This window comes from Schistocerca serialis, chromosome 9, assembly GCF_023864345.2.
Source record: "Schistocerca serialis cubense isolate TAMUIC-IGC-003099 chromosome 9, iqSchSeri2.2, whole genome shotgun sequence".
NCBI classification, from domain to species: domain Eukaryota; kingdom Metazoa; phylum Arthropoda; class Insecta; order Orthoptera; family Acrididae; genus Schistocerca; species Schistocerca serialis.
In genome coordinates this window covers 496,811,545-496,838,704 of record NC_064646.1, presented here as the reverse complement: position 1 = coordinate 496,838,704, position 27,160 = coordinate 496,811,545, and the positions used below count along the sequence as shown (strand labels likewise).

The 27,160-nt window shown below is 41.1% G+C and overlaps 1 protein-coding gene across 1 annotated transcript in view; it reads right to left on the bottom strand.

The window, feature by feature from the left end:
- The window catches only part of LOC126418703 (serine/threonine-protein kinase SIK3), a 496,441-nt gene that overhangs the window by 91,941 nt on the left and 377,340 nt on the right, over positions 1 to 27,160 (bottom strand). Inside the window, 7 exon segments of the mRNA XM_050085601.1 lie at positions 2,744 to 2,865; positions 3,016 to 3,151; positions 5,107 to 5,250; positions 5,341 to 5,432; positions 10,394 to 10,517; positions 14,338 to 14,462; positions 21,963 to 22,124. Coding sequence (XP_049941558.1) covers positions 2,744 to 2,865; positions 3,016 to 3,151; positions 5,107 to 5,250; positions 5,341 to 5,432; positions 10,394 to 10,517; positions 14,338 to 14,462; positions 21,963 to 22,124 — 905 coding nt within the window.

Sequence of the window (27,160 nt, the reverse complement as noted above, 5' to 3'; positions counted from 1 at the left end):
GTGTAGGAGATCGCTCCCCACACCATGATGCCGGGTGTTGGCCCTGTGTGCCTCGGTCGTATGCAGTCCTGATTGTGGCGCTCACCTGCACGGCGCCAAACACGCATACGACCATCATTGGCACCAAGGCAGAAGCGACTCTCATCGCTGAAGACGACACGTCTCCATTCGTCCCTCCATTCACGACTGTCGCGACACCACTGGAGGCGGGCTGCACGATGTTGGGGCGTGAGCGGAAGACGGCCTAACGGTGTGCGGGACCGTAGCCCAGCTTCATGGAGACGGTTGCGAATGGCCCTCGCCGATACCCCAGGAGCAACAGTGTTCCTAATTTGCTGGGAAGTGGCGGTGCGGTCCCCTACGGCACTGCGTAGGATCCTACGGTCTTGGCGTGCAGCCGTGCATCACTGCGGTCTGGTCCCAGGTCGACGGGCACGTGCACCTTCCGCCGACCACTGGCGACAACATCGATGTACTGTGGAGACCTCACGCCCCACGTGTTGAGCAATTCGGCGGTACGTCCACCCGGCCTCCCGCATGCCCACTATACGTCCTCGCTCAAAGTCCGTCAACTGCACATACGGTTCACGTCCACGCTGTCGCGGCATGCTACCAGTGTTAAAGACTGCGATGGAGCTCTGTATGCCACGGCAAACTGGCTGACACTGACGGCGGCGGTGCACAAATGCTGCGCAGCTAGCGCCATTCGCCAGCCAACACCGCGGTTCCTGGTGTGTCCGCTGTGCCGTGCGTGTGATCATTGCTTGTACAGCCCTCTCGCAGTATCCGGAGCAAGTATGGTGGGTCTGACACACCGGTGTCAATGTGTTCTTTTTTCCATTTCCAGGAGTGTAATAGGAAGAATTATAAGAACTCTGGAGCATAACAATAAAGATATGCCCAGGAGTGTATTTTGTCACCACTAATAATTGATCTTTGTTCGGAAAATATCTTCAAGGAAGCCTTGAATATGTTGAGGAAGGAATTGCCTTGAATGGAGAGAAGCTGAACAATATCCACTATGATGATATTGTAATATCTGCGCACAGCTTAAATGGTTTTCAACATCTCACATCCAGAGTCAATGAAAAAAGCGAGCCTTATAGCCTATAAATTAATGTTAAGAAAAACAATGGTCATCATCAAGAAAGACATACCAAACTGTCTTCTAAACATTAACGGTAAATGTATTGAACAAGTATACAAGTAGCCGTATCTGGGAACTGACAATAACAACCAATGGAATCAGTTGCAAGAAATTAAAATCGGTAATGAGAAAGCTAGAGCTGTATCTTGTAAAATGACTAATGAGTTAAACAACCATCACCTCTAAACTGAAATGGAATTAAGATCTCTACTTTGCAACATATTTCCCATCCTTTTCTATGGAGCTGAGACCTGACCTTTCATCAAGACAACAGATAATTGACTTGAGATATTTGAGATGTGGCTCTACAGGACAATGCTAAGAGTGTCATTGACAGACAAAATTATTAATGACAACATTCTCTGCATAAGGAAAAAGAAGAAGAAGTTGACACATATCATGAATAAGTAATGGAAACAGGCAGAAATTGCTCCAGATCTTTCTTCAAGGAAAGATACCTGGCAAATGAGGACGAGAAAAAAGTAGAACATCTCGGCTCATGAATTTAAGGACCAAGACTTCACACAGGAGTTACAAACTTTTTTAGAATAAGTAAAAGTGACATAGCTGTAATGGTTACCAACAACTGAGAAATGGATAGACATTAGAAGCAGAAGATGTAAATTGGAAATGTACAGCTATGACTTAACAAACTCATGCAAAGAAGCATGAAACACAATGCACCCGCAACCTACAGAAGGAAACCCAAATTAATGACACCTGAAATGGCACAAGCATAAATTTCTATAATGCATTTGCTATTATAGTACAGAAGCAAAGGTGAAAAAGGACTAGACACATATTCAGCTCAGAGAAATTACTTTTTTTAGGTGACATACTTACACACAGCAGATAAGCACTCGTTTTAGGAAACAAAGTTAAGGAAGCAATTTCTTTGACAAATAAAAACAAACAGCAGATGACAGACTGAATATCTACAAAATATGGCAAGCTACAGATTCCAATGAAGAAGTATGGTGAAGATGGAAAACGAGTACTCTACGACTGTGGAAGGAATGAGTGAGCCTTCAAGAGTAGTAGGAAGGGGGAACATAAAGATAAAAACAGAAAAATATGTCAAGGCCATTATCAAAATGGTGTTTCGAATAAGGCTCATCTTCATGTTCATTTTGCACCTTCTCCTCTTGTAATCCATCTGTGGACCTGTTACAATTCACTAAGACTTACTAGTTGCCATGACAAAGATTTTTCTCTTAGTTTCTTGTAACTGTCAGATGTTCCAATCACTTTTCAATGGGCAACAGACAAATTGCATGTATTCTGTATTGCTTATTTCACTGACTTGCCAAATTAATATTTTTTCTTCATGAAAATGCCATATAAGCATTCAGTGACTTGGAAACAGCAAGGCATTTGTCCACAACAAAAGTAAGCATTAACTGATCATTAAGATCTTAAAGATAAATAAGAGCACAGATTGTCTCCATGCCTTCCTAAGCGTCACATTTCAGCTACTAACAATTGTCCACATTTCAAAATTACAACAAACAATACATATGCACATGTACTTTGACATTCCCTTTATGGCTCATTTGTTTATTCGCTAACATTTTATGGCTTATTTAAGATGCAAACCTTCTCCAGCGACTCAGGGTCTTCCAGCAAGAAGACAGCAGGGATGGTTGGCATGGATACGAGGGGAGACCCAGCGCCCTGCTCCGTCTCTCCGTCACCCACAGGGCTACGGTCTACCACACCTGCAATATCGAGCATGCAATATGGGTCAGAAGAAGCCTTAATATAACACGTTGAGCATGGAAGGAAGCACAGTAAAGAGAGCAGATTGAGGACAAATATGAGCACAAGGCGTTTCTTAAGTTTTTTTAAAATCCTCTGCCGCCACTCACCTGTTGTTATGCTCGCTTTCCTCTGAATTACTGGTAGACTTCCCGTACTGGAACTTATCAGTCTACGCTTCTCCAGTTTGTCAACCAGCAAACTGTAGATGGCACTGATGTGGTCAAAGCCATGATTTCGCACAGACTGCACAAAAACAGCAAAGTTCCATTTCAGTGGAAGATTTGTGCTACAAGTTTAAATTTAATTTAGGAAAAATATATAATGTGATTCTTAAACAGCAGCAGTCCACTATTTGACTTCTCCAACCACAATTTGATTTGAACTTGAAAATGTTCAGCTGTAAAAATGCACGAGACATTAACTACTAATGGAACACAAAATTATACAGCAGTTTCTAAAGGAACACAAAATTATATGACAATTTTCCTACTTTTACAGTAACTATTTTCAAAATAATAGTGTGAGATTTAATAAAATTCATCCTGTGTTCACAACTAGGTGAAATATTCTTAGCCTTGCACCAAAATGGTATTGATACCAATGATTGCTGTTGTTGCTATTGATGATGATGATGATGATGATGATGATGATGATGATGATACATACTTTTCAATAATACAATTTGAACACAACTTTGATGTGTGGAATAGTTTTGTTTTGACTTGTTTGTTTTGTTCAAATGGCTAAGCTGAAATATAGTGCCTTTTTAATATTATTTGGTTTTAACTATTTACTGTCAATAGTAACTCGTCCAAAGTTGATTAAGATTTACAAGAAAAGTATCCAAGAAAAGGGATCCAGTATTTACATATGACATTATGAAACTAGGAGAGCAGTGTGGGAGATTTGTAGAAGGAAGGCAAGTGAAATTGGATACTTATAATAATCATGCGGTAGCTAGCCCAGAGTGTTCAAGCTTAAACCAAGCAAAACTAAAACAGTGGAAGTGGCAATCAAAAGGGAAGGAACAACCTCCAACACCCTTTTAGATGAAATTATATTGAAACTGATTTACAGCTTTAAATACGTGGGAAGAATCATATTCAACAATAATACTGTAAAACAGAAAAACCCAACAGAGTGTAAAATGCTTCACATATCCACACCAAAGTCAGATACCTACTATGGGATAATAAAATACTCAACAAAGGTAAATTATCATATTTCAGACTTACTTTGCACCAGATATGACCTATGTGGTGGAAACATATATCCTCTGAGGTAAGGACAACTGAAAACTCCAAGCTATGAAATGAAATTCCTTACAACTATGAAACAAGAGACTAAAAAGTTCAAAAAATGAAATCAACGGGGATTAAACTACCATCAAAATACCCATCATTAATACAAGAAAGTGCAGAGGTGTGGTCACTTGATGAGAATGGAGAAATGTAAAATAGGTACAAAAAACTTTGATGCAGAAATACCAGGGGAAAAAATCAGTGGCAAGGCCCTCCATCTACAAATCTCCCACACTCCTCTCCTAGTTTCATAATGTCATGTGCAAAAAGGTCTACAATCCTGGGTGTGGTGCCAAATGCTCACCATTTCTTCCTGTAACTGTACAATTGGCAAATGATGATGATGATGATGATGATGATGATGATGGTGGTGGTGGTGGTGGTGGTGGTGGTGGTGATGATGATGACTATGATGAAAAAGAAGATGATGGATATGGTCCAATAAATTAAAACATGGCTGCACTTCCTTTGAAGTTGCTCCACATGAAGAATATCCCCATGAAAAATATCAAGAAGGTGCACAGTACAGTAAACAAGTGGCATACAAGAGTATGATACAGCTGATGCTATAGGACATGATATCAAAAGAAACAACACAGTACAATCCATGGATCATGTAATTATGACAAACACCTGTGCAAGAGAGATGCCATATTGGTTGTATGTGGACCAAAAGGAAATACAAAATCAATGTCTACACCATTTTAAAAACAATCAATCCACTACTATGAACAAATGTGGGTTTGTCACTTCAAGTCACATCATAAATCTAATGCTAATTAAAGCAATTAGTGAAAACTGGTTTTTTCTGATACAAGAAAAACCTGGCAAAATGTTTATGGACACCATTTTATAGGAAGAAAAGGCTCAGTTTCCTCATATGCATGAATAGCACACCTGCACAATCATATCCTTGTCGAGGCCTGGCAGTTTCAACATGTGCTCCATGACCAGATTATTCAGAGGCTCGGGGCTCTCAAGTAGATCCTCTGGCTGATCCAAGTCTGAAATTATTTTCTGCAAGCTGGGCTGAATTTCCCCCTGGAACAAATAAATAAATAGAGAGAAATTCAGATGCAGCAAGAACACATCTCTTATTTAACTAAATACAACATACATAAAGTAACATACCTGAGTCATCCACTTGTGATTCAGAATTTGTTTTATGCTGAGCCTCTTCTCTGGGTCGACAACCAGCATATGGCGGATGAGGTGTTCACATTCTACACAAAATGAAATATCACTTTAACACAACAGATTTTCTGGTGGTTATCAATAACAATCAAATTTATTCATTAACCTCAGCCTTCAAGTTTGGTATAAATCACCTATTTATCAGTCCTCCAAATGTGCATTAAAATGTTGTCAGCTACAAGATAATAAGTTAGTTTGCATCCATAAAAAGCAACAAGATTAATGTGACAAACTATCATCTGTCGCCATATTGATGGAAGTGGAAATGAAAGTAGAGAAAAACCACTGCAGTAATTGTTGGACTAGAACAACCATAATCAGTCCAATACCACATAGAAAGGAACTAATGATGGATTTCTAGAGTTCAGACAATGGAGCAATGTCTCCGGAAGGAGATAAGGCACACAGAAAAATAACAAAGGCTAAGGAAAAGGTGAACAGATGCTAGGGAAAAGAAATACTCTACATAAAATGAGAGAGAAGCAAAATGAAAGGGGCCATCAGCAGTAACAACTGACATTCATATTCATGTATGACACAGTCTAGCTTTAAGCACTCAATAGAATAAAGATGGAACCAAAACCATGGAAGAGATTAGAAAATTTAGATGACATTCGATATGAGCAAATAAATATATATGGAATTTCAATTGGAGATACACAATCTGATAGGAACATAGGAAGCAAATTCATATAGAGAACAAGAGAATACTGTAGAAGAGAAATTACAATACAAAAGAAATAAGAAAACAGCAATAGATAGCAGTGTACATGTAGCTGATTCAGTTTTCATCCCTAGTGCTCAGAAATCGTGGATGTATGCAAAGTGGTCACAGCGCACATACTAAAAGATTGGAGACAAGCTGCAGCAGTGCAGTGGAGGGTCAGCAAGTGAAGGGCAAATAACAGATAACTGAAAGATCAACAAATAATGAATTACAAGAGCAAGTAGGAGTGCCTACATTCTGTTTTTTGTTTACTGAAATACCAGTTTTCATTCAATTTAAACCATCATCTTATCCAATAATCTGTAAGTGGCCACTGTGCAATTAAACCACACACACACACACACACACACACACACACACACACACATTGTATGTACATAGCACATACACCAACCCATTCCATGTAATTTTGATAGAAATTGTGCAAATGAGTCATAGAACTTATAATTAACCAACTATCTAAATTATGACAATTATGCAATAGCCTACTAGCGACACAAATAACTGAATGTGGAGATAATGTACCTTACTTTTTCTGTGTGTGTGTGTGTGTGAGAGAGAGAGAGAGAGAGAGAGAGAGAGAGAGAGAGAGAGAGAGAGAGAGAGAGAGAGAGAGAGAGAAGCTACATCTATGACTAATTATTTTTCCACATGACCTTGCTTCTATAATATACTATAAAAAGTAAAACAAAACCATGAAGGATGTTGCAACAGCACCAATATACTGGGTGTCCCTCCTATGAGTCATCAGGCCCATTTTCTCTGATGTTTTGGTAGATATTTACACTTTCATTTTTGCAATGTGTAGGTGCATTCAGACCAAACTGCTCATCATATTTTTCGACCACCACCCAGTGCTGACTGAATGTGTCGGTTTGGGTTCCTTTACACGCAAAATTATTCTTAAAATAGAATTTTATGTACCTATTCAATAAAGAGGCTCCAAATTAGTCCAGTGTGATATCCGGTTAATCAATATGTATTAGCTGTGACAGGAAAACACAAAGAATAACAAGTGCTCCTCCAGTGACAGAGCAGCACTGCCGCACGGTGGCATCAGTCAGTGTGGGCCTGGGTGATGCTACCACTGTTGGTGTACCGGTTATTCTTCACGTTTTATTGTTCCTGTTAACACATATCGATTGACAGAATATCACACTGGACTAATTTGTAATTTGGGACTGCTCTATCAAACAGGCACATAAGATTCTTCTTTAAAAGTAATTTTGTATGCAATGGGAAATAAATGAATTCTTTCTGTTGACTCTGAGAATAATATGAATGATGCTGCAAGCACTATTTGTTTGGGTATTATTGGTTTGTTTTGTTTTCGTTTTTTTTTTTTTTTTTTCCTTAAAAGCTTATTAAAGAGACATTCATGTTCAAATGCACTGGGCATTTGTAGTAATGAACATGAAATAAAATTAAAACTGTCATAATACAATTGTTAGGTCACATAGGTTGGCAGTCAACACTGTCTTCCGATTTGTGCTGCCAAGTATGGACCAGAACAATTGGTCAGTGGGCCAAGAAAATGTAGATTATTATAGATAGCATTTATTCTTACATTTTTATATTTAGAAAAAAATTAGAATTATTTGTTTTCTACCATTTTTCCTGGTTAATGGTAGCCTAGGAATATTTTTTTGTAGAGTATATCTTTTGTAACGGTCATTTGTCATTCATCATATAGCTGTGGAATTCTTTGCAACCAACATTTTTATAATTATGTTGTAGTTGCAAAAGGAGTCCACAGACAAACTGTACCTGTCTCTTGTCCACTGACTCTGCATTAGGGAGAAAAATGTTTCCACATTTGCTTCGTGGGATGGAATGCCGAACAAAAACTGTGCAATTTTTCATAGTTCCAAATGATGAGAAGAATGTGTGCATTTTTCCAATACATGGTCCACTTTTTGTGAGACCGAAGATTAATGAAATCATTGTTATGTTCATGTTCTTGAGTCACCAACTTCTTCAGACAGCAGAATTCACTGAAGCATTTCACATCATCTACATGTACACCTCTATCCGAAAGATATTTAATGGTTGGTTCCATGTCCTTCCATTCAGCAATTTTTGAAGAGGTAACCACACAAAACAGGTCAACTCTTGCTTGGAGTGCAATCAGTTTTGGAGATATTCTGTACATCTTCCGTAGAGCCCAACTACAATTACTACTGTGAATTTGTCACATTTAGCATCCCGTCAATTTTTACATTTCTCTGCCAACAGAGCTTTCACTTTTATGCTCAAGAATGGATTGCCCCCACAATTGGTGAGCACGTTATTAATAGACAATACAGCTCCAAGGAATTCAATGTGTGAACTAGTTTCTTTCTCAAGATCAGCTCTGCACAAGCAAAACATGCCAAGAAGTGTTTGTAGATGGAATAGACAGATCTTGCTAAAATCTTTTTCAAGTAACTCTGTAATGATTATAGATGTGTTATGATGAGAGAGAAAGTATGACTTCAGAGCAGGGAACACACGAATAAGTCTGTTTACCCCCAGATGCTTTGCTATGAGATAACAATTTCTTGCAGATATTTAACATCAACAAATTCGGAAAATTCTTGAAGTTCAATATTCTGGACCACATAGTTTCAGAAGTATTGAAACATTTTATATTTTGAATACCAATCTTCCATGTGTCTGCAGCATGATGAATGTATAATCATTTAGAGTGTGATCTTGACACTTGACCTCAATCAAAAGTCCCCAGTTTAAGTTTATAAAAAGGAATATTTTCCCCTTCTGGAACCCAACACATTCCTCCAGACATTGTGTTACATTTATCTTCTATGAAAGTTGTGCATTTAGCAAGGAGATCCTTATTCTGAGGAACACTCTTTAAAAATAAAGAAAGCATCTGCAGAGTCTTTAAATTGTTAACATAGCTCAATTAATTCTGATTGCAAACCACCAATTTTTCCAAGCTAGATATTGAAAACTGATTGAGACTTTAACAATAACCTACAGTTATTGCTATCAATAGAAATACCATAGTCATTATCTCCCAAACTCGTGATAACACTTTCAAAAGAATGAGGACTGAGCACTGAGTATATTATTGCTTATGTTTTTGTTCTTGCAATCAAAATTTTTACCATGCTCGAAGGATTATATCAAACTGGTTGTCCAGTCTGTCACTTTATAGCTGTTATGATGCTTCATAATGAATCACAAGAGTACATTCAGTGAGACACACTTTGTCTTCTTTTTTACTGCTCATTTTCATGAAAAATTGAGCTCATTTTGAAGATGATGCTTCTTCTTGGTAACTCTTTTTGTGGTTTTCAGATTCTAAATGTGTTTGTAAACCTCGCCCTCATTTATTTCCCACAGATACATACTTAGTGGACTTATTAACTATACACTCGCACTCGAACTCATCCCTGCAACATCTAAAACAAGGAGCCTTTTGTTGCAGAAGTATAATAAACCTTCACTTACATTTAGGCATATTTGTTATTAATTTAAAAACTATTCAAACCACAATCAAACAACAATTCAGAACATCTGCATGCAACGTTACGAAACCTTAGATCAGGGGATGCAGGTAGAGCAGGGAAAAATGGACTGCAGATCATTACTGGGAGAGGAGTGTTGCAGGGGAAAGCATTTGCACCATTTTGCTCAGCAATGACATTACAGGCCCAGTCCCCACTTCTTAACAATCACCTACTGTGGCATAAATTACACACACTAGTTACAAGGTTTCAAAAAAGTGCATTGTAGAATCATTTACGTTTAAATACAGTACTTATTTGTAGTAATAAATACAAAATTAAATTAAGCTTGTCATAACACCGTTATATCACTAATGTCAGCAGTGTCCAGCTACAGCAAAAACCTGACGGCACTTAATAATTGTAACACTAGAGTCAGGGGCCATAATGCTGCACACAGACATTAACAATTGCTTATTGCACGATTCAGCTTTGCCTATGTTGGATGCTATGCTGAAAATTTGTTGCGCAATTTATCTTTGAATTAATATGAATCAAAATTCTGGACATTTTATCAAATTTTAAAATTGGCTCTGGACACAAATTACAGGGGGAAAAAAAAAAAAAAAAAAAAAAATATATATATATATATATAAAAAAAAGAGGACACATATGGAAAAATTCAGCCATACAGCAGCCTAACCTTTCTGTATAAAAGATAATATTCTGTGAAGACATCCAGAGGTTTCTTGCAAGCAAGAGTAAACACGTTACTGGAAAACATCAAAATCTTGTAAGAAAAGATACATACCTGCACTCATAAAAAATGGAATCCGAAATTTGCCCGAGATAACCCTTGTACGGAGAGACTGCAGTGTGCGGCCATCAAATGGGAGGGCTCCACAGACCAGCACATACAGGACAACCCCGAGGCTCTGCAGCAGAACACACAGTAAGTCAACAGGACAAAATCTTCAACAGTTAACATGATAATGGAAAAAAGCAAAGCATGGCCTAAGTAGACATATCACTATCTTACAGCAATCACGTTAACCTGCAAGGAATAAGTACTTTAAGTATACTTATAGAACTCTTGGGAACATCATACATACAGCCAACCCCCAGATATGGGGGCATTGTGATGTCAGTGCAGAAAATATACAACGTAATTAAGTAGACTGAATGAATGAATGTGTGAATAATGTTATTGGCACAAGTAATTCTCCTCTCTGCAGTCATCACAAAAACAATACTTTCTGAAATTCACTAACTGTAGTAAGTTAGTACAATGTCCGCAGTTTAGTGGATACAGACAGGTAGTTCTCCAGAGATCCAACATAGCTTAAGTTTGGAGACTAGCTGGTTTTCCCTCCAACAGTCATGATCATTATACTGCACGGCACAGTAATAAATATAACATACAACTGACACTTAGGGCTCTGCTAATAGTCTGGATACAGAACACTTGTGTCAAAGTAGTTCTATTATTATTTTGCGGTGATCATTTCATGTGGTGTATGTGGGAGGAAGTAGTATGTTCCCCAACTCTTGCTGGAATCAATGTGGGCTTCCAGAATTTCCACATAAAACTTCTATATGATGCACAGCACTTCTCTTGCAGTGTCTGCCAATGGACTTCGTTGAACATTGCTATCACACCAACTAAACAAGCGCTCTCTCTCTCTCTCTCTCTCTCTCTCTCTCTCTCTCTCTCTCTCTCTCCCCCCCCCTCTTTGGAGAGCTATGGCAAAAAAATGCCACCCTTCTGTGTGCCACAACAACAGGCATTTACAGCAAATGCATGTAGATGTAAGTCTTCACTTCACAGAAGCATGTCAGCACTTGATATGCCCATCAGATGGTCCACTTGTAGAACTTGTCAGTACCCTTTACACATGTTACCAAGTTATGAATCATATTTGCTTGCCATGACAGCCCAAAAACAAGTTACTTTGATGAAATCTTCTAGGGCTGTGTTGTGGTGTCGTGCTGTCAAAATGTTTAGTCAAGTTTACTACTCACCATCTTAAGGCGAAGTGTTGGGTTCGGATCCAGTTTGTACCTTTATAGCTGCTGGGCCACAGACTGCTCTGTCGGGTGTGCAATGAGTGGGTCAATTACGTGCTTCTGAAAGAGGTGTCACAGGCAGTGGGGGTTGAAGGTTAGGGTGGGGTGGGGGGTGGGGAGACAACAGTGGCACGGAAAAGGGGGAGGTCTGGATGCTCAGTCTCAATGCCGCATATCTGTTTTATGCCTTAATGCTCCTGACCTTATTTTTGCTAACACCAATTCTCTTGCAGGGCTCCACTGGAAACTGCTGTCCCAATTGGTAAGATCGTCATGTACTCTTACTTCAGTGCCTCTTTGATTTTTTATTTAATCGTATGGCTAGGGTCCCCCGCCGGGCAGGCCATTCGCCGGGTGCCGGTCTTCAATCTGACACCACTTCAGTGACCTGCAGTTGGTGAGGATGATAGGATGATGATGAGGACAGCACAACACCCAGTCCCTGGGCGGAGAAAATTCCCCGACCCAGCCGGGAATGGAGCCCGGGCCCAGAGGATTGGCAATCCGTCACGCTGACCATTCAGCTACCGGGGGCAGACACCTCTTTGATGACAGAACCCCAGAAATCATTGGCGCAGTACAATACATCACTTTAGTCTGTTAAGAAACAAACACAGGCCTTCATTTTCTCAACAGACTTCCTCAAAAAGAATGTCACCTTCCCTCCACGGATTCCCATTTGAGTTACTGAATCATCTGTGTAATACTTGTGCGTTAATCAAGCCTACTGGTAACAAATCTAGAAACTTCCTCTGAATTTGGTTTATTATCTTCCTTCAAGTCGACCCGGTACGGATCACAAACAATCCAACAGTACTCAAGAATGATTTGCACTAGTGTCCTATGTGCAGTCGCTTTTACAGATGAACCACATTTCCCGACTCTTGCCAGAAAGTACAGTCTCAGAGTTTTAACAGTCAACCTGTCCACGACGCAGTCTGCCTCTCTTGCAGAGTGTGCAAATGAAATTTCTTGAAGATCCTTGTAGCCCTCCTGCGCTGACTTGCAGTAATTATCCTGTGACAGAATATCTCACTCTTTGTTGTATCTCCTCTGTCAATACTACCAGTATTGTCTCAGACCCACAAGCAATAAACACGAATCAGTGGAAGGAGTACATCACTCCTTTAGTGGATGAATTATGTTTTCTTAAGATTCTTCCAATGAATCTGCTCTTCCTATATTTAGTTCCGTGTGGATGAGGGAAAAGGTGTAGGAGAGGGGAAGGAGGAAAGGAAAAAAAATCATAATTTGTCAGACAGTTAGGCAAAGGGAAAACTGGGGGATTTCAAGCGTCATTTGTTGTGCACACATCTGCACCCTCTACCCTCGTTCATTCATACATTTGCAGAAATTTGTGGATGGACAATGTTTTCAGTCTGATGAAGAGGTATCCACCGACAGGTATTTTTAAATGTTTCAGAATATATTTTGCGAATGGAATCTGCTCGTTGGAGAAACATGTATAAAGAGGAATTACCTAAAAGGGGGGCTATAATGGACAGTAGCTGTATTTTTTACCAAAGACGAAAGTCTTTCTCTAGCAGCGAGTGATTGTTTCATATTGCCCCAGTAAATACAAAATATGTCATGTCCAATTAAATAAAAAGATAATAAATCTGTCAGGTAATAGCAGCGGTAAGCAGAAATGAAAGGTAGTATACTGCAAAGCCAAAGAAACTGGTACACCTGCCTGATATAGTATAAGGGCCCCGCGAGCGCACAGAAGTGCCAGAACGTGACGTGGCATGGACTCGACTAATGTCTGAAATAGTGCTGGAGTAAACTAACACCACGGATACTGCAGGGCTGCCCATAAATCCGTAAGAGTACGAGGGGGTGGAGATCTCTTTCGAACAGCACGTTGCAGGGCATCCCAGATATGCTCAATAATGTTCATGTCTGGGGAGTTTGGTGGCCAACAAAAGTGTTTAAACTCAGAGGAGTGTTCCTGGAGCCACTCTGTAGCAATTCTGGATGTGTGGGGTGTCGCATTATCCTGCTGGAATTGTCCGTCTGAATGGATGCAGGTGATCAGACAGGATGCTTCCAAACGTGTCACCTGACAGAGTAGTAAGTAGACATATCAGGGCTCCCATATCACTCGAACTGCACACGTCCCACTCCATTACAGAGCCTCCACCAGCTTGAACAGTCCCCTGCTGACATCCAGGTTCCATGGATTCATGAGGTTGCCTCCATACCCGTACCAGTCCATCTGCTCGATACAATTTGAAACGAGACTCGTCCGACCATGTTGATGGCCAACATTGAAATTTGAAGCAATTAGCGGAAGGGTTGCGCTTGAGTCACGTTGAATGATTCTCTTCAGTCGTCATTGGTCCCATACTTGCAGGATCTTTTTCCAACTTCAGTGATGTCGTAGATTTGATGTTTTCAAAATGGCTCTGAGCACTATGGGACTTAACATCTATGGTCATCAGTCCCCTAGAACTTAGAACTACTTAAACCTAACTAACCTAAGGACTTCACACACATCCATGCCCGAGGCAGGATTCGAACCTGCGACCGTAGCGGTCACCCGGTTCCAGACTGAAGCGCGAGAAGAAATAAGTCTCTTCTAGACAGGAGTTATAGTCAGCAGGGATCTCAGTACTGTGGCGTGAGGGACCAGGTTGTGAGCACAAGCAATCTGTCGACATCTGCTACCAACAAGAACGTACTTACCCATATGTCAGTCTTGGGTCCGTCATATTTGCGGCCCTCGAAGAGCTCGGGGGCGGCATAAGGGGGGCTGCCGCACCACGTGGACAGCAGCTGGCCGGGCTGGTAGTGGTTGCTGAAGCCGAAGTCTGAAAGCAGACCACGAGTCAGTGTCGCAGTGCCCGCAGTCGCAGGCGAGAGCTGCGCGCACTCACGCCTCGGCCAGAGTAACGCGGAGCGCGGGCTCATAATGCCCCCACCAATCAGTCCCAGCAGACACCGAGAATAACCACTACAACTCTAGCACAAAGTCCACTCGCTGCATCATACTGTTGACTGGAGGTCACTGAGACACGCGCAATAGCTGTTGACTACGAGGCGCTCTAGGGTACTTCTTACTTGGTATTAGATGAGCACAATGAAAGAAGAATTAGAACAAGTGAAGATCAGTGGCCTAGCCATATTCTGCTCAGCTTAACAATGAAGAGAAATTGACAGCAGTATATAATATTCTGAGCCGCACCTTGTCCCAAATGGACAGGTGCCGATGTCCTGCAAGTTTCTGACTTATATTCTAGGAGCTTTCCTAATTTTTAAGGTTCCGGACCTCAATCGGTAAAAATGGATCACTTTGTTATGTGTGTGTGTGTGTGTGTGTGTGTGTGTGTGTGTGTGTTCAACTGAAGGTCTACGGGTCCTTGGCGGTATAATAAACGTTAGCTTCCAAGTCGGTGCAATCAAAAGATACGGTCATTTACTTGATACTCACTGACTCACTCATCAAAACTAACAGGGTACTCCCTGTTGACGTAGAATCATGAAATTTGGCTAGATGCAAGATTTCACTGTACAAGTACAGTGAAAAAAATCCGAAAATTTTGAATTTATAATTATATCACACAAAAAAATAATTGTCATTTGTTAAATCACTGTGTCTGTCCATCCGGTTGTTAAGTAACCTATTTCTCTGAAACGGGTACACGAACAAAGCTGAAATTTAAGTCAGATACTGATGTCCATAGCCCTTTGGTAATGAAAAAATGTTAAGCTTCTGGGTGCAATCAAAAGAAACAGTCATTTATGTCACGTATTTTGATACAAATTCAGTCATTAAAACCTATAGGGTACTTCCCCTTGACGTGGAATTATGAAATTTGGTAAGAAGAAACGTTCCACGGTACAATTTTTGAATGGAAAAAAAAAAAAAAAAAAAATAGAAAATTTTTGCTTCCTGATCATATGAAACGAAAAAATATTTATTTTGTGATTTGTTATACGACTTCAAACTTGAAATTTAAACTTTCTCGAAATTCTTTGGATTCCTGGGACCGATATCATGCCAGTGTAAATGGCAATAATAGTCCAAAACAGTCAAAATCCTCGACTTCCGGAATGGATGAACTGTCTGTACACATAATTAAGTTTGTACGGAACCCTGAGTGCACGAATGCTGCTCGCACCATACCACTTTTTTTCTTTTAAATATTGAGTTTATGCAATGGGGCATGTGGAGCGCTCGGGTTAGGGTAAGGGACACTTTTCATGAAGGCCAGCCAGTCATAGCCACATGCGGTGTCAGAGACAGAGCACTTAAACTACAGCGAGGCGACAAAAATCACGGGACACCTCCTATTATGGTGTCGGACCTCCTTTTGCCCTGCGTAGTGCCGCAGCTCCACGTGACATGGACCCAACAAGTCCTTGGAAGTCCCCTGCAGAAATACTGACCTACGCTGCCTCTACAGCCGTCCGTAATTGCGAATGTGTTACCGGTGCAGGACGTTGTTTACGAACTGACGTCTCCATTATGTCCTATAAATGTTAGGTGGGATTCATATCGGGCGATGTGGGTGGCCCAACCATTCGCTCGAGTTGTCCAGAATTTTCTTCAAACCAATCGCGAACGACTGTGGCCCGGTTACATGACATCGTTGCGTGAGAACATAAATTCCATTAATGGCTACAAATGGTCTCCAAGTAGCCGAACATAACCATTTCCACTCAATGATCGGTTCAGTTGGACCAGACCCCCCTGTCCATTCCATGTGAACACAGTGTACACCATTATGGAGCCACCACCAGCTTTCACAGTGCCCTGTTGACAACCTGGCCCCATGGTTTCGTGGGGGTCTACGAAACACTCGGACCCTACCATCAGCTCTTACCAATTGAAATCGGACTCGTCTGACCAGGATACAGTTTTCGAGTCGTCAAGGAACCAACTGGCATGGTTACCATCTCAGGAGTGTCACTGCAGGCGATGTCGTGCTGTTAGCAAAAACACTCGCGCCCGCCGTCTGCTGCCATATTCCGTGAACACCAAATTTCGCCGCACTATTCGAAAGTATACGTTCGTCGTACGCCCCACACTGACGTTAGCACAGACAAGTCAACGCAAACGCCGCTACTCTCATTCGTTAACTGAAGGCCGTCGGCCACTGCGTTGTCCGCGGTTTGAGAAAATGCCTGAAATTTGGTATTCTCGGCAAACTCTTGACACTATAGATCTCGGAATATTGAATTCCTGACGATTTCCGAAGTGGGATGTCCCGTGCGTCTGGCTCCAACAACGATTCCGTGTTCAAAGTCTGTCAATTGCGTCGTGCGGCCGCAATCACATCGGAACCTTTTCACATGAATCACTCGATTACAAATGACAGTTTCGCCAACCCATACAATGTCTAGGCGATACTACCCATGACTTTTGTCACCTCAGTGTCAAACACCTAATAACGCCTCAACACTGTTATATGTGCGGATGCACCATACATCTACCAGCAACGCGTGAATGGCTACCTTGCTCGTTTTTCTTTAATATCGCTTCATTTCTTATGTACTGCATCTTATGAATTGTTCCCCTATTGATTTTTGCTCTGCTAGCAACTCTTTGAAGGTAATACTGATGAGAACTGCAGAACACGTAAATATCTATTACCTGTACTGATATAATAAACCAAGCTATGAGAAAAGCGCGTAATATGCATTTAATCTGGGGAGATGTCTTAAACGCGACTAGTGTGTGGTGGAGAAAGCAAATGAGGTATCGTATTAGAAAAGGGTTTACCTGTTGGAGAGGAGCAGTAGTGTACAAACAAGAGCAATGGATGGTTAACACGACATAAAGAAGAGGTGAGAATGTTTAGAGGCGGCAGCAACGCGAAGCTGCTGACTGCCAAGAAAATATACCCCATACGGCCATAATACAATGCCCTTCCACAGGAAGGTAAGTCACACACTCAGTTGATCTCTGATTTGTAGAAACTTCATTCTATATGTATTTGTAACTCGAGTGTTTTTAGTTTTTATTCTGACACGGAAAGAAGCAGCCAACTGATAATAAATTCAGTTGGTAGGTGGATACCACAGAACTGCTGAAGCAGCCAAACCAATCTATTTGCAATACAGATTTTGTCTGACGTAAGTACTTTAATATAAAAATAAAAAGGTAGCATATTTTGATTACTTTCATTCCATAATATCAGATAGGACTATTTTTTGGGGGTAATTCATCAAGCGAAACTGAAATTTTCCAAGTGCTAAAACTTGTAATGCAATTTAAGGGGCTCCGGAAAGGCTCAAAATCATGAAAAGTTCAATTTTTACTTTTTTGCGTTTTCTGAATCTGCAGACTATTACCTTTTAATAGATATATAATTTATTCAATTCCGAAGACTACAACTATTTTTAAATTTTTTTTGAAATCTGTTCTACATGGGCGTGACCCACTGTGGCGCTGTTAAACTGCTGTCAAATGGTGTTATTATTAACGTCCGTGTTCATCAGGTACATTTTAGTGATGTGAGATAATGTATGTGTTGTGGCTAACCTGTGATGGTTCAATATATATCGCTGGTGTGATTCTCGATTGTTTCATATTTATTTACTCTGTCGTTATCTCGAAAATATTCGTAATTAATTCTGTTTCTTGAGTCTCTGTTTTGTTGAAGTATAATAATGAGTAAAAGTAAAGTTATTAGAAATCCTCTGAAGGCTTTTAAGAAAAGGAGAAATGTTGGAAAGCCAAAGGTATGTGCTATTACTGTAAACAATAAAGACGATAACCAAGTGAGTGAACCTAACCTCTCAAGTACACCTGCCCATAGCAGTCAAAGTGGGAAAGAAAATACTTCACAGAAGAAGCTTGGTTCAATGAGTGAAAACTATGAATGTTTTATGGGCGAATCGGATGTGAATGAAATATTTGATATGTCGGTTCTCAAAGGAATTTTTTCAAACTGTGTAAGATGTATTCATTGTAGTGAAGTTGGTCTGGAACTCTCCATAATAAAGCACGTAGGACTTGCTAGTGAAATACAACTGAAATGTGATAAGTGTTCATACATGACCACCTTTTGGAACAGTGTTGCAATAACTGCAACTGAAGAAAATGGTAGCAAAATCTACGAACACAACAACGAGCGATGCTTGCTTTAGACAAGGAACGCCTTCGGGCTGCAGACAGGGCTGTAAAGAGTCTAGAAATACAAGCAAGAGTAAACAGGAGGAGGAACAAGAGGAAGCTGGAGGAGGAGTTTGCAGAGGATGAAGATAATCCATCCTATGGACCTGGAATGCACTAAAAAGTTAATCCAATCTTTGTCGCTCGATTCCCAAAACTTTTATTTTCTCATACTAATTACATGTTTTCTAAGGATCTTCCAGACATATTTGTTTCAAACTTTCAGTAAATGTTACACAGTACCTTCTGCATAATTTAACACAGCCTTTTTCCAAAAAACTGTATATTTTTGAATATATAAATAAAAAATTGCAAAAAAATGTTGTGAATTTTCATTACAATTGAAAAAAATCATCTTTAATAACTGAACTAAAATTTTGTAAAATCCCTGTGTTAAGTTGTAGCCCATATTCCAATAAATAATCTGTAAAAAGTTCAACTTCCTACCTCAAATACTTTGTGAGGAAAGATGTAATTTATAAGCGTTATTTTAACATTGCAAGTATAGGGCGTTCCGGAGCCCCTTAACTGGTCTTTCAGAGACCTGTTCAAGGAATTTGGGTACTAACTACCGTTTCCTAATACAATTATTCTTTCCTGGAATTTGTCATAGCGTAAACACCTCTTTTTCAAACCAACAGCTCCGTTCACAGGATCAATACTAGAAACAAGAATAATCTTCATAAATATTTGAAGTAGCTTATTTTGGTTTTAAAAGACGTCTATTGTTCAGAAGCACCATTTTCAATAGCTTACCACAAGACACAAATGTTTAGTTGCTATAAAGTTCAGTTTCAGAGGAGCCTTAATGTTTTACTGGTGGGCAACTTCTTCTACTCCATTGACAAATTTCTTAGTAGAATCAGTTGATGTACACATTATTAATAATATCAAATAACACAAGTGTTGTGTAAAACCTGATTTCTGCACATCTGCAGTACAGTGTTGTTTGCAACATAAATAAGTGTTACAAACTAATATTTTTCTTTCATGGTGCATGGCTATAACAGCCTAAGATTTATCGTATTCACCTTAATGTGTTGCACAATTACACGTTCGAGACGAATTTGTTATTTGCTGTGAAATAAAATTATATTTAAGATTTTTTGTGGTTTTCTGTAACATGTATTATGATCATTTTAACTTAGGATCTGTAGAAGGAACCTGAGTAGACATCTTTTTCTTGAAAATATGTTTTATATACGAAGTTTGTTCAAAAAGTAAGGTGACTTTATACTTTTATGAAAAATATTTTCTCATTCATCAATTTTGATGTTGTCCCCTTCAAAGAAATACTCCTCAGATACAATATACTTGTTCCAACGCTTCTTCCAATCCTCGAAGCACTTCTCATAAGCCCTTTTTGGTACATCCATGAGTACTTCCAGTGAGGCAGTTTTTATTTCCTCACTCGTTGAAAACCTTCGTCCTTTGATAGGTCTCTTCAGTTTTGAAAACAGGAAAAGTCGCAGGGGGGCCAAATCCGGTGAATTTGGCGGCTAAGGCGTGATTTTCGTGTTTTGTTTTTGGGCAAAGAAAATCTCTCACAAGCAACGATGAATGAGCAAGTGCGTTGTCGTGATGCAAAAGCCATGAATTGTTTTTCCACAATTCCGGACGTTTTTGCGTATTGCTTCTAGCAAACGGCGCATGATGTCGAGGTAATACTCCTTATTGACCGTACGACCTCGAGGCAAAAATTCATGATGGACAAGGCCACGGTAATTGACAAAAAACAGTGAGCAAAACTTGACGTACTTTTCTGTCTTTGCTCTCCGGGATGCTTCCATTAGGACGACTAGGCTTTGGTTTCGACGTCATAACCGTAAGCCCATGTTTGGTCACTAGTTATGACCCTTTTGAGAAAATCAGGATCATCACTGACGGCATTCAAGAGCTCCTGAGCGATGTTCATGCGAAGGTTCTTCTGATCATAATTGAGAAGTTTTGGAACAAACTTCGCTGAGACATGTCTCATCTGAAAAACATCCGAAAAAATTGTATGACACGATCCCACTGATACGTAACATCCTCAGCAACTTCTCTTACGTTAATTCGACGATTTTCCAAAACAATTTTCTTCACAGCTTCGACGTTATCATCTGTTGCTGATGTGCTCGGGCGTCCAGAGCGAGGTTCGTCATTGGCATCTTGACGGCCATCTTGGAAGAGCTTGTACCACTTGTAACCTTTTTTTTTATTATTATTACTTAGAGCGGACTCACAGTATGCGACTGTCAACATTTCAAGAGTTTTGGAGCACGTGATTCCTTTTTCACACAAAAATTGATGCAAATTCTTTGCTCCATTTTTTATAACACGTCTAACCATTCTATCTGTGAAAAACAAATGAAGTACGGTGTACACTTGAAACTGTGAACATACATGTGTACCACCATAACAAAAAATGATCGATAATCGAATGTATGTTGCAATTTGAAAAGTCACCTTACTTTTTGAACAGCTCTCGTAGTCTCGTTTTATGGCACTTTGTACATCGTTGAGGACTTCCTCTCTATGTATCCACATACGTAATCTAACGTTGACAGAGTTGAACATCTTTAAATACTCCGGTAGGTTAGTATACTTGCGGTCATTAATTCGACATGCAGCTTGAACCCCAGTCCACCCCAGCTTCGTGACTCGTAAGCTCATACACAGTTCATTCAGTTGTTTGAGCAGATTAGTGCAGAGTTGAGATTTTCACTCTGCAGCGGAGTGTGCGCTGATATGAAACTTCGTGGCAGATTAAAACTGTGTGCCGGACCGAGACTCGAACTCGGGACCTTTGCCTTTCGCGGACAGGTGCTCTGGAAAGTAGGAGACGTGGTACTGGCAGAAGTAAAGCTGTGAGGACGGGTCGTGAGTCGTGCTCGGATAGCTCAGTTGGTAGAGTACTTGCCCGCGAAAGGCAAAGGTCTCGAGTCTCGATCGGGCACACAGTTTTAATCTGCCAGGAAGTTTCATAATCCGGAGTTGTCATCACGACGATTACACACAGGAGGTGAAATTACACGAGTTGATCCTATCTTCAATCAACTGTACATGGCTCGCGGTACACAAGCAAACTCACGAGCAGCCGACATAGAGGACCACGTACTAATCTACCGCGAGGCACAGGAGGGTGGACCAGAGCCAGATCTAACGCGTGGGTGGAGGTGTTCCTCGGCGCACGCGGCCGCCGACTGACCTGCGAGCTTGATGTCGCAGTTGTGGTCGAGCAGCAGGTTCTCGGCCTTGAGGTCGCGGTGCACGACCCGCCGTCGGTGGCAGTAGCTGACGGCGGCCACGATCTGCGCGAACACGCGCCGCGCCTCCTTCTCCGCCATCCTGCCGTTCGCCACCAGGTGATCTGCAACGAGGCAAACTCTCACAGCACACCGGCAACAATATGCCAAGCATTATGCGGGAACACATTTCAAACATTTATGGTTTCCAAACTACAAAAGATAGAAACGAGTTCAAATTTTCATGCATGTAATGTGAGCACCATGTGTTACACGACAAATATCGACACCGCGGCTCATTTCCTGCCACACACGGAGCAGTTATTCTATGATTATTGAATTCACAGGCTCAAAAATGCGATGTCGCAGACTTACAAGAGTGTCAGGCGCAGAGGGGAAACAACGCGGCTTTTTTGCGTAGCCCCACAGGTAAAAGTCACAACGTGTGAGGTCTGGAGACCTGGGAGGAGCAGAAGACGAACTTCAACGCCTATAGGTCTACAGACCTCACACCTTGTGACTTTTATCTCTGGGGTTACGTAAAACAGCCTCTGCGCCTGACACTCTTGAAAGTCTGCGTGTCGCGCGGGGGGTTAGCCGAGCGGTCTCAGGCGCTGCAGTCATGGACTGTGCGGCTGGTCCCGGCGGAGGTTCGAGTCCTCCCTCGGGCATGTGTGTGTGTGTGTGTGTGTTTGTCCTTAGGATAATTTAGGGTTAAGTAGTATGTAAGCTTAGGGACTGATGACCTTAGCAGTTAAGTCCCATAAGATTTCACACATATTTGAACATTTTTGAAAGTCTGCGACATCGCATTTTTGAACTTGTGAATTCTGTAACGACAGACCAGCTACTTTGTATGTGGCAGGAAATGACCCACCGTTTTGATATTTATCGTGTAAGACATGGTGCTGACAGTGAATGCATAAAAATTTGAACTCTTCTCTTTCTGGGAACGTTGGAATTGTGTTTCTATCTTTCGTAGTTTGGAACCAAATGTTGGAAATGTGTTCCTTCTTTTTCAATAGCACTGTTTTTACTTTTCGAGCTCCAACGGAGAAATGGAAAGAAGAAACGGACCGAGGGCGAGAGGGCGCGCGAGGTTTGCAGAGGGCGAAAAAGGGATAGGGAAAGGGAGGGGGGGGGGGGGAGGGAGAAAATGGTTCAAATGGCTCTGAGCACTATGGGACTTAACATCTGAGATCATCAGCCCCCTAGAACTTAGAACTACTTAAATCTAACTAACCTAAAGACAGCACACACATCCATGCCCGAGGCAGGATTCGAACCTGCGACCTTAGCGGTCGCGCGGTTCCTGACCGTAGAGCCTAGAACCGCTCGGCCACTCCGGCCCACAGTGAGAGAGAGAGAGAGAGAGAGAGAGAGAGAGAGAGAGAGAGAGAGAGAGAGAGAGAGAGAGAGAGATGGCGAAAGGGAGTGAAAATGAGTTGTGCAGTCCCAAATGCGATCATTCGGAGCCAAAAAACAAAGGAAAAATTGAAATCAACCATGCAACAGCCAGAGTCTTCACATCCAATGGTAAAAATTCAAAGGCTGTTGAGTAGCCTGAAAAAGTTACGAAATCAAATCCGCAGGAAAGTCTGGTAAAGCCTGTCAATGATTGTAAAACAGGGTACGAGTGTGTTGGGTACCTTGTAGTAATGATAATTTCAATACATTAGCTAGTAACAGGTAGTATCAAAGATGATCTTGGTAATACGAAAAGATGTGCTTTGCACGTACTATTGAAATGGTGATTCTCTTTAAGTTATCAAAGAAATCTACTGTCAAACAATTTGACGAGATGTTTATCAATCCTTTGAGATACAATGGTTTGAGCTCTAGAGCATGGCTTGGAACTCATAACATCTGATACACCAAGAATTACAATTTTAATATGTTGCACACAAAAGAAAAACTAACCGTCGAAGAGAGTTGAGCACTGTGTGCTGGAAATTCTCAGTTGTGGAGCCACGGGCACAAAGAACTTGGGGAACAGCCCAGCATTCGCTTAAGCGAGCGTGGAGAACGACCCGAAAGTCATACTAGGACTGGCTGTCGTTAACCGGCGGCGTGGGTTCCGCCCTATACCCGCGCATCTTGTTATTTTCAAAGCGAATCGCTTAGTGTTGCATTCGTGGTAATAAACGAAAAATCTGTAAAATGTGTTTTTCGTACATCACGAAACAAAATTAATACACCAATAAAATGTCGAATACTAGACTGGGTTAGCAGATCAACGCACCGCCAATACGAGCTGGCTGGATCGGAGCCAGTGTGAGAGGACTGCCCAAAGCCAGTATTGGGTAAATCACCTGAAAAAACAAAACAGGAAGAAGGGACATCACGCGCTGTTGTGTAGCCTGTAGTCTTCAATCCAAAGGCTGGTTTGACACTACTCCAGTGCATCCTGTGCAAGCCTCCTTACCTCTGCATAACCTTAGTCATCTCTTGCTGGCCCCCCCCCCCTCCCCCCACATACACTTATCTCTGTTACCACAATGGCGATTTATTCGTGCGCCAGGACGCATCACGTCAACCCGTGTCTCCTTTTAGCCAAGTTCTGTCACAAATTTAATTTAGCCATGATCCGATTCCGTACCACCTCAAAAAGTTATCCGGTGTAACCATATAATCTTCTGTAGCAGCATATTTCAATAGCTTCTACTCACTTCTTGTTCAAAATGTTTATCGTCGACGTTTGATTTCAGTACAAAGCTACACTCCAGATAAATACCTCCAGGAAATATTCCATATTACTTAAATGTTGTGTACATGGAAGAAGCCTCGACATACTGACAGGCTTCAGATAGATTATATAATGGTAAGACAGAGATTTAGGAACCAGGTTTTAAATTGTAAGACATTTCCAGGGGCAGATGTGGACTCTGACTACAATCTATTGGTTATGGCTCTGGCTCTGAGCACTATGGGACTTAACATCTGAGGTCATCAGTCCACTAGAACTACTTAAACCTAACTAACCTAAGGACATCGCACACATCCATGCCCGAGGCAGGATTCGAACCTGCGACCGTAGCTACTGGTTATGAACTGTAGATTAAAACTAAAGAAACTGCAAAAGGTGGGAATTTAAGGAGATGGGACCTGGATAAACTGACAGAACCAGAGGTGGTAGAGTGTCTCAGCGAGAGCTTTAGGGAACGATTGACAACAATGAGGGAAAGAAATACAGTACAAGAAGAATGGGTAGCTTTAAGGGATGAAATAGTGAGGGCAGCAGAGGAACCAGTAGGTAAAACGACGACGGCTAATAGAAATCCTTGGGTAACAGAAGAGATACTACATTTAATTGATGAAAGAAGAAAATACAAAAATGCAGTCAATGAAGCAGGCAAATAGGAATACAAACGTCTCAAAAATGAGATCGACAAGAAGTGCAAAATGGCTAAGCAGGGATGGATAGAGGACAAATGTAAGGATGTAGACGCGTATATCACTAGGCGTAAGATAGATACTGCCTACAGGAAAATTAAAGAGACCTTTGGAGAAAAGAGAACCACTTGTATGAATATCAAGAGCTCTGATGGAAACCCAGTTCTAAGCAAAGAAGGGAAAGCAGAAATGTGGAAGGAGTATATAGGGGGTCTATACAAGGGCGATGTTCTTGAGGACAATATTATGGAAATGGAAGAAAATGTAGATGAAGATGAAATGGGAGATTTGATACTGCGTGAAGAGTTTGACAGAGCACTGAAAGACCTAACAAGGGAACCTCCCCATCGCACCCCCCTCAGATTTAGTTATAAGTTGGCACAGTGGATAGGCCTTGAAAATCTGAACACAGATCAATCGAGAAAACAGGAAGACGTTGTATGGAACTATGAGAAAACTAAGCAAAATATACTAACTGAGTAGTCCATGTGCAAGATAGGCAACATCAAGGATAATGTGAGCTCAGGAGCGCCGTGGTCCCGTGGTTAGCGTGAGCAACTGCGGGACGAGAGGTTTTTGGTTCAAATCTTCCCTAGAGCGAAAAGTTTACTTTCTTTATTTTTGCAAAGTTATGATCTGTCCGTTCGTTCATTGACGTCTCTGTTCAGTGTAACAAGTTTAGTGTCTGTGTTTTGCGACCGCACCGCAAAACCGTGCGATTAGTAGCCGAAAGGACGTGCCTGTCCAATGGAAACCGAAAACATTTGATTACAAGGTCATAGGTCAACCGATTCCTCCACAGGAAAACACGTCTGATATATTCTATACGACACTGGTGACGGCATGTGCGTCACATGACAGGAATATGTTGTCGACCCACCTAACTTGTACACTTGGTGAATGGGTAAAAAGATTCTTCTGCCTTGCCCAATTTAGGTTTTCTTGTGGATGTGATAATCACTCCCAAAAAAGTGTGAAAACATAAGAGTTTGTCACATAAACTGCAACAAATGAATGCAACAGTTTCACAGTCGCACAGTTTTGTCTGTGCTCTGTCAAAACATGTGTTTTTAACGTTTTCAAAATTTTCCGTGTGTAGACCGTCAAATCCTGCATATGTCCAAGCAAATCTGAACATGTCCTGGAATTTTGGAGAGCGAAGCTGATTATATGTGAGTGCCTGAAGTTTGATAATTGTCTGAAAATAAAAAATTAAAATTTTCTCGCGAGGGAAGACTTGAACAAAGGACGTAGCATTCCGCAGCCGCACACGCTAACCACGGGACCACGGCACTCTTGTGTTTGCACCGACCTGGATGTTGCCTATCTTAGACATGGACTACTCAGTTTGTATATTTTGCTTATTTTTTCATAGTTCCACACAACTTCTTCTTGTTTTCTCGATTGATCTGTGTTCAGTCTTTCAAGGCCTATCCACTGTACCAACTTATAATTAAATCTGAGGGGGGTGCGATGGGGAGGTTCCCTTGTAAGTAGAAACAAGGCCCCAGGAGTAGACAACATTCCATTAGAACTACTGACAGCCTTGGGAGAGCCAGTCCTGACAAAACTCTACCATCTGGTGAGTAAGATGTATGAGATAGGCGAAATATAATAATTCAAATCCCAACGAAAGCAGGTGTTGACAGACGTGAAAACTACCGAACTATCAGTTTAATAAGTCACAGCTGCAAAATACTAACGCGAATTCTTTACAGACGAATGGAAAAACTGGTAGAAGCAGACCTCGGGGAGGATCAGTTTGGAT